Source organism: Solea senegalensis, linkage group LG21 (assembly GCF_019176455.1).
Source record: "Solea senegalensis isolate Sse05_10M linkage group LG21, IFAPA_SoseM_1, whole genome shotgun sequence".
NCBI lineage: Eukaryota > Metazoa > Chordata > Actinopteri > Pleuronectiformes > Soleidae > Solea > Solea senegalensis.
In genome coordinates this window covers 3781217-3797121 of record NC_058040.1, presented here as the reverse complement: position 1 = coordinate 3797121, position 15905 = coordinate 3781217, and the positions used below count along the sequence as shown (strand labels likewise).

The 15905-nt window shown below is 42.5% G+C and overlaps 2 protein-coding genes across 3 annotated transcripts in view; one reads left to right on the top strand and one right to left on the bottom strand.

Moving 5' to 3' along the window:
- Positions 1–510: 510 nt before the first annotated feature.
- On the bottom strand, positions 511–5779 carry LOC122787021 (arylsulfatase B-like). Its single transcript, XM_044053556.1, has 8 exons — positions 5354–5779; positions 3874–4060; positions 3342–3532; positions 2764–2971; positions 2446–2689; positions 2092–2162; positions 1621–1752; positions 511–1318 (listed from the first exon to the last, which is right to left on the bottom strand). The coding sequence occupies exons 1-8, from the start codon at positions 5597–5599 to the stop codon at positions 1062–1064; spliced, it is 1536 nt and encodes a 511-aa protein (XP_043909491.1). The 5' UTR covers positions 5600–5779; the 3' UTR covers positions 511–1061.
- Positions 5780–6749: 970 nt separating this feature from the next.
- LOC122758285 (arylsulfatase B-like) overlaps positions 6750–15905 on the top strand; it is a 58312-nt gene continuing 49156 nt past the window's right edge. Inside the window, exons 1-6 of one of the 2 annotated variants that reach the window (XM_044012329.1) lie at positions 6750–7420; positions 8717–8903; positions 9347–9537; positions 9649–9856; positions 12701–12944; positions 13986–14056. In XM_044012329.1, coding sequence (XP_043868264.1) covers positions 7175–7420; positions 8717–8903; positions 9347–9537; positions 9649–9856; positions 12701–12944; positions 13986–14056 — 1147 coding nt within the window. In that variant the 5' untranslated portion in view covers positions 6750–7174. The remainder of the gene's footprint in view (positions 7421–8716; positions 8904–9346; positions 9538–9648; positions 9857–12700; positions 12945–13985; positions 14057–15905) is intronic. The other variant, XM_044012328.1, reaches the window with a different exon arrangement.

Here is a 15905-nt window from a genome sequence, read left to right as displayed (position 1 = left end):
GTCTAATATCATAATGAATATCTTATATTGCCCACCGGCTACTAAATAGTTATTTATCTATGTCGGCCCCCACTTGACCAGACTCGATGCTCATTGGCCCCAAGGTCATTTGAGTTTGACACCCCTGACTTAAAGGAATACTTTCCTTCACTTCACTTGTATTTGTATTACTAGAATAGTGGTAGTATTTTTTGAAAAATTGTGCTTCCCAACCTCAGTTTCCCTGAGTTGAGAAATATCTTCATTATTTTCTTTGTTACGTGCCCACCAGTGACACTTGGTCCTGTTAGCAAAGATGGCGGACACTGTTTACTTTCTGGGAATGAGGTCCCGCCCCCCACGAGTGGGTCTAAAAATTAGCGCTGCAGTTTTTCCCTGAAGTCATAATATAAGAGAGACCTGAAATCCACCAGAAATCCCTCACGTTTACATTTATTTACAGTTCAATTGACATTGACAGATACATAAAAAAAACACAGCTGACCTGACCCTTGAACAGATTTTATAAAAATAAAAGAAATCTGAAAACAGAGAAATAAAATTTTTGAACAACATTTCCATAACAAACTTGAAATATAATAAAATCCATCATTTTAACCGATTGGCCTGTGAGACGAGTCTTAACCTACACATCCGTGAGAAGGACACAATGTCTACTTATTCAAGAATAATAGAAATAAACATATTAAGTTAATTTATGCAGATGCTGAAAACCCCAACAGAAAATATTCCCTTTTAAAGAACTGCAAATACATTCTCATGTCTATTGTTGCTCCTACGACCGTAAACATGACACAGCAAAGACAAGTCTTGGCTCACATATGTACTATCTATACCAAATGACTGGCTCTTGCCCCCAAAGGCTAATTTGTTCGTAAAATATTGTTTTTCAGCAGCGTCAAAAAGGCATCACAGTTTTTTTAACCAGGTTAAATACTGCCTGCTTTTTCCTGGGCAGCTTTGTGATTGTGAAAAAGAAGGACGAAATCTGTCCCTGAATAAATGTATAACATTTTTCAATACACCCATCCCGTATGGCTGCTCATCACTGCCTTCTCCATCTAAGCCCAGGGTCCCCAGGCTCCCCTGGAAGTCGGGTCACACCTGGGGTCAGATTTGGGGTAGTTAATGGGCAAGGCACTCTTCTGGTAATCGCTGAGTCTATTGAGGAGATAATCCACCACACCACTGAACTGATCTGATAAGTCGTATCTCTCCTGAGGATCCCTCTCTACGTCAAAGAGCATTACAGGCTTCAGTCGGTCACTCTGCGACAGGCTTGTGTTGTGGGGGGGCCGAGGGAACCACTTGTCACACCCTGGAAGTACAAAGATGAAGGGCATGAGCAGCAGTGGTGGTGCAGTCAAGGGTCAGTCAGTTGTTGAGTTAAAAATAAATCTATCCTCAGGACGATTTATTACCCCATTTATTCTATGTCTGGTTGGTTTGAATCTTATATCCTTCCCCTCTCTCCTCACTTCATCACCTCATGAATTCACGTATTCACCAACAATCAGTCTTACAGTCTCACAAGCAAAGACGACTGCCTCTTTGTAAAGCTTCATTTTCTACTCCGCACTTTGACTAAACATGTCATTATGGGTGACAGAGGATACTGACCTGGGTTGCCAGTCAGCAGCTTCCAGTTAGAGACTCGAATAGCAGCGTGAATGGACACATTGAAGCTATACTGTGTCCAGGGTTCTCTGCTGGCCACCTCAGATAAAGCTAACCGATACTCCTCGTCTTCACCTGCAGAGAGAAGAGGACAGAGCTGATCATCAAAGTCATCCATCTACAAAACAATCATAGAAAGGTTAGGTGGTTAACTATTGTAATGTAAGACACCCTCTGTAAAGTGTTAGGTTAGTGTTGGAAGACTGTGACAGTAAATATTTGGGGAAGAAAAAGATGTCCTTTGGGAAGCAGCAGTAATCTAGTGATTGGAAAAGTGACATGAACAATAAATGTTGAAAAGCTGTCATTTCTTGAAGACTTAAAAACAGTTTATATGATCAAATTACACGTGTCAACTGCAGCCTCCTGCTGCATTATGAAGAGAATGAACGGTCGGTGGAAAAGGGAACTTACATGGAGTTTCTTCTTGAAACATAGGGTCGATGTTGTGCAACAGCTCCTGTCTGGGTGAGGGAAGCCCATAGCTGTAACATAAGAGTAAGTGTTCCTCGTAAACACACGATTGCACAACAAAAAGAGACACACGTGCACAACGACGTCTAACACATGGCCGACATATGTGTATATGTATGTATATACATATATATATATATATATATATATATAAATCATTCAATAAAATGATGTGCCAATGTCATCATAACAGGATTTCTAGTTTCTAGTTCATGAGGGACAAAGCTGGGAATGGAGAGAAGACGATGATAAAAAAACAAAAGGATCTGTGAGAATCTTCTTTCCCCCGCTCACCTGATCGATTTCCACACGTCGAATCCATCCAGGGGCTTTGTGGTGTTGATGCTCCCTCCTGCCAGGCCGACAAATGTAGGCAGCCAATCAGAGATGTGGATGAGTTTGTCGCTGAAACTTCCAGGTTGTTTCAGTAGCGGGCTGGCGACAAATCCAACTCCACGGACCCCGCCTTCCCACAGTGACCATTTCCGGCCTCGCAGTGGCCAGTTGCTGCCACCAGACATTGTCTGACCTCCGTTATCTGCCAACATGAGACAGCCAATACTTCAAAAACCTCGCACGACAGAAACAGGATCGTTCAGTACGGAAACATACCCGTCGAGAACACAAGCACCGTGTTGTCCCAGAGTCCAGCCCGGTGCAAAGCCTCGGTGATGTTGCCCACAGCTTGGTCCATAGCTGACACCATGCCAGCGTAGATCCTGCGATAATTGTCTTTGATGAACTGGTAAGGTTTCATGTATCGCTCTGGCACCTGCATGGGAGAATGGACCGCCTGCAGTGCCACGTAGAGGAAGAGCGGCTAAAAAAACAAAAAACAAAACAAAAAAGAGGACAAAATGTGATGGTTCCTCTTCTCTGTGACTCAGAAACTCCAAGTCAAAGGTCTGGACAATCATTAAAGCAGCAGTAGGCAGGATTGTTTTGGGAACACAGCTCATCTCATCATTTTTCATTTGTGACAGGTGATGAGATGCAATCTCTGGTCCAGTAAAGGTAAAAACCTGTGGGGACACTTTGTCTGGACATTAAAGGGCTTTTTTCAGGGTTAGGAATAGAGTTAAAATTGGGTTTAGGCCCTTAGTTGTAATGGTTAAAGTTAAGGGAATGCATTATGTCTATGATGTGTTGTCACCAAGATATAGAAACAAGTTTGTGGGCGTGTGTGTCACCTTGTTGGCGTTGTGGTTTTCGATGACGCTGATGGCCTTTTGGCTGAACAGCTCCGTTGAATATTGTCCTTTGTATGTAGTAGCGACCTCTTCTCCATCCCTCAGGTCCAAGGCACAGAAACTCTTATTTAAAGCAGAGTCGGAAGCACAGCGTATATGACTGTAGTAGTCCTCGCCGCCTGTCAGGTAGCCTGCAGGAAGCAATGAGCCCAAAAACAATTGGTTAATGTTATGATTCGTGCAGCTTTCTAGTTAATTGCCCTTTCTATGTGCATGTTCTCCTCATGTGCACTTGGGTTTTCTCCAGGTATTGCATTCTAAATTGACCTGAGTGTGAGTGTGATTGTTGGTCTTTGTGTGTCCAGGATGTGACCTGCCTTTCACCCTCTGTCAACGCTCCACATCAAGCATTACTGTGGAAAGCTTGATAACTAATTAAAACATTATCTATGCGACATCACATGAACTTATATAAAGATAAATCATCTTTCTTGAATACCACATGAACTCAAACACTTTAAAATATACAAACCAAAGTATGTATCAAAGCCCCGGCGGGTGGGCAGACAGTCCTTCTTGTACATGCCCAGGTGCCACTTGCCCACCATGTGTGTAGCGTAGCCGGACTCCTTCAGATACTGAGGCAGCAACTTCTCATCCAGAGGTACACAGTAGGGCTGACAGGGCCAGATAATCGCGTGTTGCATACCTGTGTGAATCTGCAGAGGAGAACAATTATACTTTGTTTTTGTTTGAAAAAGCACACAGAGCCAAGACGGATCCAAGAGGCTATGTGGGGACAGAAATGCAAACAGACGTTTCAGAACAAGTGAGGCAACTTTATTTCACGCCGCTTGACATAAGACGAGAGGGATAAATAAACAACTACAAAAATCCATCAACTATTCTGATGCTCCATCAGGTCTGTGTGGGTTTAATTTAGAGATAAAAACAGTATCTGTGATTTCAGCTTCTTAAATATGAAAGTGCTCTAGTTTATTTCGTCCTCCGTGAAACTGAACTGAAAATGTTGGTTTGTAGTCAAAACAAGACATTTGAGGAAGTAGCTGGTTGGCAGTTTGAGAAACATGTTTCAACATTTTCTGACATTACATGAATCAAACAAGTCATTTATGAATTGAATAAATACTGGGCTGATAAATTCATAATGAATCTAATTTATTACATCCACAATCAGATTTGTCCATTAATATGTCCACTGTTGTCACATCTACTTGTGGTTTGTTTTTGTCTCTTTTATTTGCACCTGAGAGAGCAGATGGACTGTTATTAATGATAACTAAGGATAATGAATGATACATACACTTATACACTAATACACTAATGCTAAAGATGCACGATATTTGACTTTTTGCTGATATCCAATATGCCGATATATTGGGAGTGTTTGGGCTGATAACTAATAAAGTGTATATAGAGCAAATGTGTATAATCACAGTATTGTCAAATGAGACAATTCGAAGTGGGATAGGATGAGTTACTGAAGTTGTACGATTATTGTGTGTTACTGTGTGTTATGGGAGTGGCAGCTAGCCCACTGCTCTTTGAGTGCTTTCTCTAATTAATAACAACAATAATAATAATAACAAGTTGAAAGTGGACAGTAATGTTTGCTTCTTTACTTGGATGAATGGAAGGTGCACAGAAGATAAACAAGATAAAAAAAACATTCATGTTGTCACATTTCATAGTGATAATCAAAGCCAAACAAACAACAATGACACTGGTTTGGAGTAAATAACACAACTATGATTAATGCATTTTAAAGTGTTTCATTTAGTCAGATGGGAGGGGGGCCCCACAAATCAAATTCAGCTTAGAGCCCCAAACAGGCTTGAACCAGGCCTGGTGATAATGACAGTACTTTTTAAACATTTAAAGTCATTACTTTCGTCACCAGCACTGTATTAACCACCAGTATCGCACTTGTCCTCCCGCCTGACCTGGAAACTAAAGTCCGGCCATGAGCAGCAGAAGGCGGGGGCTCTCACCTGGTACCTCCCGGTCATGAGCTGGTTGCGGGACGGGGTGCAGATGGGCTGGACGTAGTAGTTCTCCAGACGGACCCCACTGGCTGATATTTTGTCCAGGTTAGGAGTGTTGATTTCTGATCCGTGGTATCCCACATCGTTCCAGCCGTAATCGTCGGCGAGGATTAAGACTATGTTTGGCTGCTGAGCAAAAACAACCACAGGAAAAGCAAAGAAACACACAAGCAGGAAAAGTCCCTCACTCATCTTAGTGTCGCAGTCACACAGCGGCTTAAGTCTCACCGAGTCCACGACCGAGACAAGCAGCTCAGCATGTGACCCGCATACGCATCACCTGGAACCTGTTTTTATTCATTAAACCCCCCCCACGGATCTTTAACCGCTCCCGGCTCATCGCTGTCAAGTCATTTGCTCGTGCCTCTTCCTGTGACGTACCCGGAAGTCAGACACTTTTTCGGAGCCGTCCGCGTTCTCGACTTCCTCGGCGCGTTCACGAACAGTTAAAGGCGTGATGGGAGTGACACAGTATTGACACCTGCCGAGAAAGAAGAACTTACTGTGATATTTAAGAATTTAATATGATATAATTTGATACATGTTATTTCACAATGATATATTTAGCATCTACTGTATTTGTGATGCATTTTAAAAATGTTGATCCGCCCCAGCTCGTCATTTAACGGACATATACTGTATGATAAAAATCAAAGTTACTGTAAACTGAAAAAAAAAAACTACGGAAAACACACTGTGTGTACATTGTATAAGATTTTTCTGTTAACTGTATGTATATTTGACATCATCAAACTTAAAAGTAATAACAAGTCAACCCATTTTAAATATTTCTACTACTGTATGTAATGTTATTGTCCAAGAATGTTGCTTTCACATAATATAAAGCTCACAATCAATCAACAATATTATTATTATTATTGTTATTATTATTATTAGTAGTAGTAGTAGTATTATCATTCTTACATTGATATTATATTAATAAAAATAATCATAACATATTGAAATAAAGCCCAATAAACACCTGCAGACTCGTGATCATATTGTTAGAAACAATAACAAAGTGTTAAAAGTGGTTTTACAACTCCAAATTATTTCAACCTGTTTATCTTCAACTGTAATTCACGAGTTCAGTCACTTTATGAACTGATAGTGACGATAAGACCTAAAACCTGCTTTGTAACATTTTAAATTAATAAATACATTTAAAAAATGTAAACGAATTCCCCCATTGCCTTAATTTATTCACATAAAGTTTTCCTATCGTGTGGTTCACTGACAGTAGCGCCGTTCCCGAGACGCTACATGACCGCGCTTTGGCGTGCTCGTACTCAGCTGTGACGTCACTCTGGGAAATAAGATTTTTTCCGGGCTTTTTATGGCCTTTAGGAAAGTTATACAAATATGAAACTCAATGGATGGAAAATATAGAATCTAAAGATCTATAAAAGCCTACGTTCATGTCTCAAGGTGTCCCGTGGACACTTTTACGTCACTTTTACGTCTCTTCTACAAAGTGGTCAAAGGGAAAAACTGCTTTTTGGTGCCGCATGAGTATTTTTTGTTGCACTACCATGAAAACAATTGTCTTCAAGGCAGAGTGGGCGCTGCACCTATCCAGTTGCCCAGGATCCGTGCTTGTGATTTGCGGAACAAGGAAATGACTAGACAGCAATTATGAGTTCCGTGGGGGGGGTTTAATGAATAAAAACAGGTTCCAGGTGATGCGTATGCAGGTCACATGCTGAGCTGCTTGTCTCGGTCGTGGACTCGGTGAGACTTAAGCCGCTGTGTGACTGCGACACTAAGATGAGTGAGGGACTTTTCCTGCTTGTGTGTTTCTTTGCTTTTCCTGTGGTTGTTTTTGCTCAGCAGCCAAACATAGTCTTAATCCTCGCCGACGATTACGGCTGGAACGATGTGGGATACCACGGATCAGAAATCAACACTCCTAACCTGGACAAAATATCAGCCAGTGGGGTCCGTCTGGAGAACTACTACGTCCAGCCCATCTGCACCCCGTCCCGCAACCAGCTCATGACCGGGAGGTACCAGGTGAGAGCCCCCGCCTTGTGCTGCTCACGGCCGGGCTTTAGTTTCCAGGTCAGGCGGGAGGAGAAGTGCGATACTGGTGGTTAATACAGTGCTGGTGACGAAAGTAATGACTTTAAATGTTTAAAAATTACTGTCATTATCACCAGGGCAGGTTCAAGCCTGTTTGGGGCTCTAAGCTGAATTTGATTTGTGGGGGCCCCCTCCCATCTGACTAAATGAAACACTTTAAAATGCATTAATCATAGTTGTGTTATTTACTCCAAACCAGTGTCATTGTTGTTTGTTTGGCTTTGATTATCACTATGAAATGTGACAACATGAATGTTTTTTTTTATCTTGTTTATCTTCTGTGCACCTTCCATTCATCCAAGTAAAGAAGCAAACATTACTGTCCACTTTCAACTTGTTATTATTATTATTGTTGTTATTATTAATTAGAGAAAGCACTCAAAGAGCAGTGGGCTAGCTGCCGCTCCCATAACACACAGTAACACACAATAATCGTACAACTTCAGTAACTCATCCTATCCCACTTCAAATTGTCTCATTTGACAATACTGTGATTATACACATTTGCTCTATATACACTTTATTAGTTATCAGCCCAAACACTCCCAATATATCGGCATATTGGATATCAGCAAAAAGTCAAATATCATCCATTTTTAGCATTAGTGTATTAGTGTATAAGTGTATGTATCATTCATTATCCTTAGTTATCATTAATAACAGTCCATCTGCTCTCTCAGGTGCAAATAAAAGAGACAAAAAAGAACCACAAGTAGATGTGACAACAGTGGACATATTAATGGACAAATCTGATTGTGGATGTAATAAATTAGATTCATTATGAATTTATCAGCCCAGTATTTATTCAATTCATAAATGACTTGTTTGATTCATGTAATGTCAGAAAATGTTGAAACATGTTTCTCAAACCGCCAACCAGCTACTTCCTCAAATGTCTTGTTTTGACTACAAACCAACATTTTCAGTTCAGTTTCACGGAGGACGAAATAAACTAGAGCACTTTCATATTTCAGAAGCTGAAATCACAGATACTGTTTTTATCTCTTAATTAAACCCACACAGACCTGATGGAGCATCAGAATAGTTGATGGATTTTTGTAGTTGTTTATTTATCCCTCTCGTCTTATGTCAAGCGGCGTGAAATAAAGTTGCCTCACTTGTTCTGAAACGTCTGTTTGCATTTCTGTCCCCACATAGCCTCTTGGATCCGTCTTGGCTCTGTGTGCTTTTCAAACAAAAACAAAGTATAATTGTTCTCCTCTGCAGATTCACACAGGTATGCAACACGCGATTATCTGGCCCTGTCAGCCCTACTGTGTACCTCTGGATGAGAAGTTGCTGCCTCAGTATCTGAAGGAGTCCGGCTACGCTACACACATGGTGGGCAAGTGGCACCTGGGCATGTACAAGAAGGACTGTCTGCCCACCCGCCAGGGCTTTGATACATACTTTGGTTTGTATATTTTAAAGTGTTTGAGTTCATGTGGTATTCAAGAAAGATGATTTATCTTTATATAAGTTCATGTGATGTAGCATAGATAATGTTTTAATTGGTTATCAATTAAAACATTGATAACCAATTGTTTAGGGTACATCCTGGACACACAAAGACCAACAATTCATTCAACTCACACTAAGGTCAATTTAGAATGCAATACCTGGAGAAAACCCATGCACACATGAGGAGATCATGCAAACGCCACACAGAAAGGGCCTGGTTAAGACTGGGCTGCAGACCCAGACCTTCTTGCTGTGAGGCAACAATTCAATTCTTTCTAGTTGTAAGTGATTGAGCAAGAATCCAACAGAACCCTTAAAAAGTAAAGGGACAAAATAGAATTGAACAGCCTGCGTTGTCTCAGCTGCACGAATCATGAAGCTCATTGTTTCCTGCAGGCTACCTGGCAGGCAGCGAGGACTACTACAGTCATACATCCTGTGCTTCCGACTATGGTTTAAATGAGAGTTTCTGTGCCTTGGACCTGAGGGATGGAGAAGAGGTCGCTACTACATACAAAGGACAATATTCAACGGAGCTGTTCAGCCAAAAGGCCATCAGCGTCATCGAAAACCACAACTCCAACAAGGTGACACACACGCTCACAAACTTGTTTCTATGGACCTTTTTTTCTGAGTCGCAGAGAAGAGGAACTATCACATTTTATCCTTTTTTTTTGTCTTTTTTTGTTGTTGTTTAGCCGCTCTTCCTCTACGTGGCACTGCAGGCGGTCCATTCTCCCATGCAGGTGCCAGAGCGATACATGAAACCTTACCAGTTCATCAAAGACAATTATCGCAGGATCTACGCTGGCATGGTGTCAGCTATGGACCAAGCTGTGGGCAACATCACCGAGGCTTTGTATGAGGCTGGACTCTGGGACAACACGGTGCTTGTGTTCTCGACGGGTATGTTTCCGTACTCAACAACACCGTTTCCGTCGTACGAGGTTTTTGAAGTATTGGCTGTCAAACGTGTGATGAGTGAGGGATAATGAACTGGTCGTTATTATGAAAAACATGAAGAGGAGACACAGTGCTTATAAACAGTTTTGCGATTGGTCAGAATTTAGTGGGAAATTCGACATTTGTCGTTCTCTGGATGGTGATAGACCAGTGTTCATTAACACTGCCATATATCTGATGATAAGAAGATCTAAGATCTAATCACCTGAGTTTTTATTCTGAAGACATATCAGATTATTTAATCTGTTTATAAGATGAGACTCTTCTGAACTCTCTCGGGTTCAGGCTTGCAACACTTTTTTGCTTGTCTGGGTCAAAAGAGGAAGCAGGAAACCAGCAACGAAAAGTAACTACGGCTAAACAAAGCAGTCTTCCTTCGAGAACTGAAGAAGCTGGATTCTGGTCACGCAGCAGAGTTCACTTCCAAGAAGCTCCAGATCATCAGGTACACCAAAAGATGGAGGCAGTTCTTTTCTACGCTTTATATACTCCGCTGAATAGACTCATAAGCACAGGTGAGGTAGGCAGGTACCTGCTCGGAGGGAGAAGAAAAGGAAGGCGGAGGACAACAGACAAACTGGTGCATAACAAGCTCGAAACTCTGTTTACCAAAGTTGTTTTTAACAGCGTTGTTGGTCATACCGGTTCGTGGGTAAATGCAGGTTGTTTTCCGCCGGAACGGCGTGCGATTGCTCACACAAGCCCATTAGAACCGATCTAGGGGAGAAACGCTATGAAAGCACCCTAAGAGTCTATTATAGGATCTATGCAGGAAAAATAAGCGAGTGTCATTTATCAGACTGAAAAAAAACAGTAATATCATAAAATGTAGTGTATGTGTTTGGATTTGTTTGATGTCATTCGTGTGCTTTTTGTGGTCGAAGGCAAGTATCAAACTACTAATGTATTATTAATCAATTGCTAATTAAATGGCCAACAAACAACAATAAACACTTCCGCTATTTTTGGAATTTTAATAATGAGACAACTTCACGAGGGATTGAAAAAGTAATTGACAGTGATTGTTTATTTATGAAAATATTAGTCCATGTTTTTTTTAAGTAGTGCCAAAACAGAAAACAAATCAGACACAAAGCTTTGTTTTTTTCCACTGATTTATTGAAACTAGATGAAGAGCTGCGATTAAGAATAAGTATTAAATATTTCCATCTTCTTTCAAACATGCACGTTTGATGTCTCAATGTTGTAATTCTCAGGTTGTCCACTAGAGACCAGTGTTCCGCTGTGTTTGTTTCATTTGCAGACAGAGGGGGGAGGACGACACTTGGCTCATATATCTTCTGCTGGTGCCGCTTCTGTTGACTCTTGAAAAATATCCCTGCTTTTAACCTTTGGGAGAACATAATAAGGCCAAGATGAGTCTCAAGCCATTATGTAAACATGTGCCTACTCATTTGTTTCCACATGTGGAACTTATAATGAATTGCATCTGAAGTAGGTAATTCCTTTTAAGGGTTATTTTTAGGGGTTTAAATGGGTGATTAGAGGAGAGGAACAATGCTGTGAGTAAAGTGTGAGGTTTTTTTTATGGATGCAGTGTGTAATAGGTGGCCTGTTTCATTGTACGTCTGCACATTTACGTTGGCTCTGTCTCACAGGATTCTGCCCGCCATATGCTTTGCACTGGTTATGTAATCTCTAATGTGACCAAAATATAATTCATTAATAACGGCTTAATCATCTCTCACTGAAAGGTTATCTACAAAAATATCAAACAATGGCTTTATTAGGGATTTTTCCATATGTGTCAAGCCCAATGGGAAAGAAATGAGCCCTGAACTTGTTCCTTTATAATGAAGTGTTCAGCCAGCTGACGGCCTCACTGGGACTGCGAGAGACACAGTGGATGTGTGTGTTGGGGGTGGGGGAGAAGTGGTCAGCAGAGAGCCAAAGCAGCTTGAAAAGGCATTTAAGGGGCTGACGGTCTTTTCCAGAACAGTTCAGGAATCGACACAGACTACTTCCTGCACTTGGGTGCATGACAGTCGGCCACTGAAAGGGGAGCTTTGGCTGAGTAGGATTGGTCGAGACTGTTTATACTGGACTGACTGATTGGGAGGATGACAATCAGCTGGCTCTGTGTGTGTGTGTGTGTGTGTGTGTGTGATGTGTTGGATGTTGTGCAGGAATATCTGTCGAGTTGGGGGAGACAAAGGGATGAACATGACTGTTTGTTCAAGGCCTTGGATGAAGGTTGTACAAGGTACTGACACAGAGACAGTGCTGTCTCAGCGACCTGAGACACAGAGACACGTGTCCTTACTGGAGAGCATGGCTGCCAGTGGATGTTCACTGCTTTATCTCTGCTGAGTCGCTTTATTTGACACTGGTTGAATTTAGTTAGTTATAATGCACTAGAGCTGCAACTAACGATTATTTTCACGATCCATTAATCTGACGATTATTTTCTCGATGAATCGGTGAATCGTTTCGTCGATGAATCGATTGAAAAATGTTGCGCGGTGTTCGTCAAACCTGGAAATGATGATGTTCTCAAATGTCTTGTTTTGTCCACAAACCAAAATGATTCACTTTTAATGATTTCTTTGTTATCCAGAGCAAAGAAATGAAGAAAATACTCACATTTAAGAAGCTCAAACAATCAGAAATGTTGTTTTGATCATGAAAGAAGCTTTGAACCGATTGGTCGATTATCAAAATAGTTGTCGATTAATTGTTTCAGCTCCATAATGCACTACAGCTTTGACATTCCAATGTAAAACCCAGTATTTGCCTTTGTCTCGTTTTCCCTCCACATGTTGGCAGATAACGGGGGTCAAACAATGTCTGGTGCCAGCAACTGGCCACTGCGAGGCCGGAAAGGGACCCTGTGGGAAGGCGGGGTCCGTGGCGTGGGATTTGTCGCCAGCCCGCTACTGAAACAACTCGGAACTGTCAGCGACAAACTCATCCACATCTCTGATTGGCTGCCCACATTTGTGGGCCTGGCAGGAGGGAGCATCAACACCACAAAGCCCCTGGATGGATTCGACGTGTGGAAAGCGATCAGGTGAGCGGGGGGGGAAAAAAGATTCACGGCTCGGACTGTTCCCTTTGTGGCAGGTCAGCCTGTGGCCTGCAGTGGTAGCAGGAATGAGAGTTGTGACAGTCTACCCTCTCTGTGTGCCCCTTCCTGAGTCTTTCCCAAACTCCCTCACGCTCAAACTGCCTCTGCCTGTCTCCCTGTCTCCCTGTCTCCCTGACCCAGCGTCTTTTTCTTATAGGAGCTCCTGCTTCTTCAATAAGCCCTTTGTTACTGTGGCAATAGGAGCTCAAAGAGAAGGAAATTCCATCAGTCATTCTCACACAAATCCACAGTCCCTCCATCCTTGAACCACTCTCCATCCCCAGCTTTGCCTCTCACAACTGTGAAAGCTACACATCCTACTATGTTGAATTATTTATATCTATAGATATATCAGCTGTATCTTAGTGATTGAACAAGTCGGATGAGCTCGTCAGCTTCTCACATTTGTGCGTGGTCATCACATCAGCTGTCACTGAGACTCTTTATGTTTGTAAACTAAATGTGGACACAGTGGAGGAGGTGAAATTGAGGCCTGCAGCAGAGCTCCAGCAGAAAATCAAGGCTCAGCCAGCACCGCAAACTACTACTCGGCCGGCGTACATCAGCTGACCCAAAACGCTGCTCGCGTCGCCGTGCGAGCCGCACAACAACACTGGGGAACAAACTGCTGTTTGTTTTCACTGCTTTACGCAATTCACTTTGTGTTTCATTGGCTCGCCGCTTCCAGACAACGGCAGCCTGACAGCTTGGCCCGTGAAATAGAAACCAAATGAAAGTTAAACAGTAGGCAGGGCAGGCAGCAGAGAGGGAGAGTTATTTTAGTTGTGTTATCACACACTGTGGTCAGTGAGAGCGGTGGTGGAGTGCGGTCGGAGCATGTGACTGTGCCTGGTGAACAGCGGCCAGCTGGTTCATATTTACAGCTCCCGAGTGGACCTCGCAGTCCATGTGTTCCACGTTGTTGTGCATGTGTGTCTCTTTTTGTTGTGTGTTTTAAGAGGAACACTTACTCTTGTGTTACAGCTATGGGCTTCCCTCACCCAGACAGGAGCTGCTGCACAACATCGACCCTATGTTTGATGACTATACTCAATGTAAGTTCCCCTTTTCATTGACCGTTCATTCTCTTCAGAACGCAACGGGAGGCTTGGGTTCAACCAGGAGATCAAAATTGCGGGTGAAGTCCGGAGATTTGAGTCTGAACATTTCTTTAAGTGTACTATTCACACACGACAACCACAGCGGGGCATTGAATACATCGGGAGAATCCCTCTTGCATTGTAGGAGCTTCACAGTGCAGCTCTGTTCTTGTATGGTTCCTGGATGATGGAACATTCTATCAAATACTACCAGAGCAGGTTTCGTCTTTAAGACTCGCACCTCTCTACTGTGCATTTTGTTGCCTGTTTTCCGGCACCTTCTCAATTCAATTCAACTCAATGATATCTTTATTTAGTGAAATAAGAAACCATAGTTTGTATCCTGCAAGTCTTGAAGCAAATGAAAATGAGAACTTGAAGTTTTTTGGTATGTATGTATGTATGATACTAGTGCCGCGTTTCCGTTCCGGTATGATTCGGTTTGGTGCGGTGCCGTATGGTTTGGAACGGTAAAGCCCTCGGCCAGGCTTGTGTTTCCACTGAGAACGGTGCCTTTACGCGGCAGAGGGGGCTTTAGTGGGCTGTGCCCGATGGCCCCCGCACACGTGGCGTTGTGTCGGTGCAACGACAACGGGGACGGCGGCATTGAACGCAACACGGCACAGCAGACGACAGTGGAGGACATCCAGCAGCTCTTTTTTTGTCTCAACAAGACGTAAAGCTTTGACGAAACACGGATCTTGAAGGAGTTAGGTTACGTTATAAAGGCTTATTCTAGGCTAATGAAAACCAAAAGTATTTAAGTAATAATGATTATTTGATTCTTCGATTATTGACTATTTTCTGGTGCCTTTGCTCCATAAGAAATCATTAAAGGCCACATAGACCGGAAGCTCCAATTACCGCTGCGTTTGTGTGTGTATATGCGTCATTATCTCGTTTATGAAACTCTAAAGTTTCAGAGAAAATAGTGTTGTATTGTTTTCCTGGGCTCTGCGAAGCGGATCGGAACTTCCGTAATTTGATGTCGTCATCAGAAATCCTCACCACTGTAGCGCCTCCTGGTGCGGGCACTAGTCCGGGCACATCCGGTTGCGTACATTCAACCGCAGAAGAAGAAGAACTACTCTCGTTGTAGCTGCTGAGATGCAGAGCATCCACCGTGCCAGAGGGGGAGCTGTGTATCTAAGAGCTGGCCTATCTATTACGTCACTTCCAGGTACCTGGCCAATCACAGGACAGTGGGAAAGCTCTCGTTGGCTGGCCAATCACAACACAGTCCACGTTCTGGGGGTGTGGTTTTGGTCTGAAACGGCGCGGCTGACGAGAGCGTCAGTGAGGAGATATTTTGATCGGCTCGTTTGCAGCGATTAGGAGGTTTTTAACCATGAAAACAAGTTAATATATGTAAGTAGACCTCCATAACTAACATATATGTGTGATACAAGCATTCGATGTCACCTTTAAGACTGAATACCTAACAAGACGTTCAAGAACGTCATTATTTCCAGGTTCAACATTTCCCAACATTCTGACATTTTTTTTACGGACCAAACAAGGACTCACCAAGAAAATAGTTGACAGATTAATTATTAATTAATAAATCCGAGATCTTACAGACGCTGCTGGTCTTCTATCTTCTCCTGCAGCTCCCATCAGGCCCATTTCTAAACACATACTGAGGAATATCATTATATAATCGTCCTTTTAGAGGATAAATCGGAATATTTTGTTGAGTTCACTGCAAAAACGGCGTTCTCAGCTCCACCTGTTGGATCCGGAGTTGTTCAGAAACCTGTGAACTGTGCTGGAATGTTTTCTTACAACTGCGTTCATTTGTTTT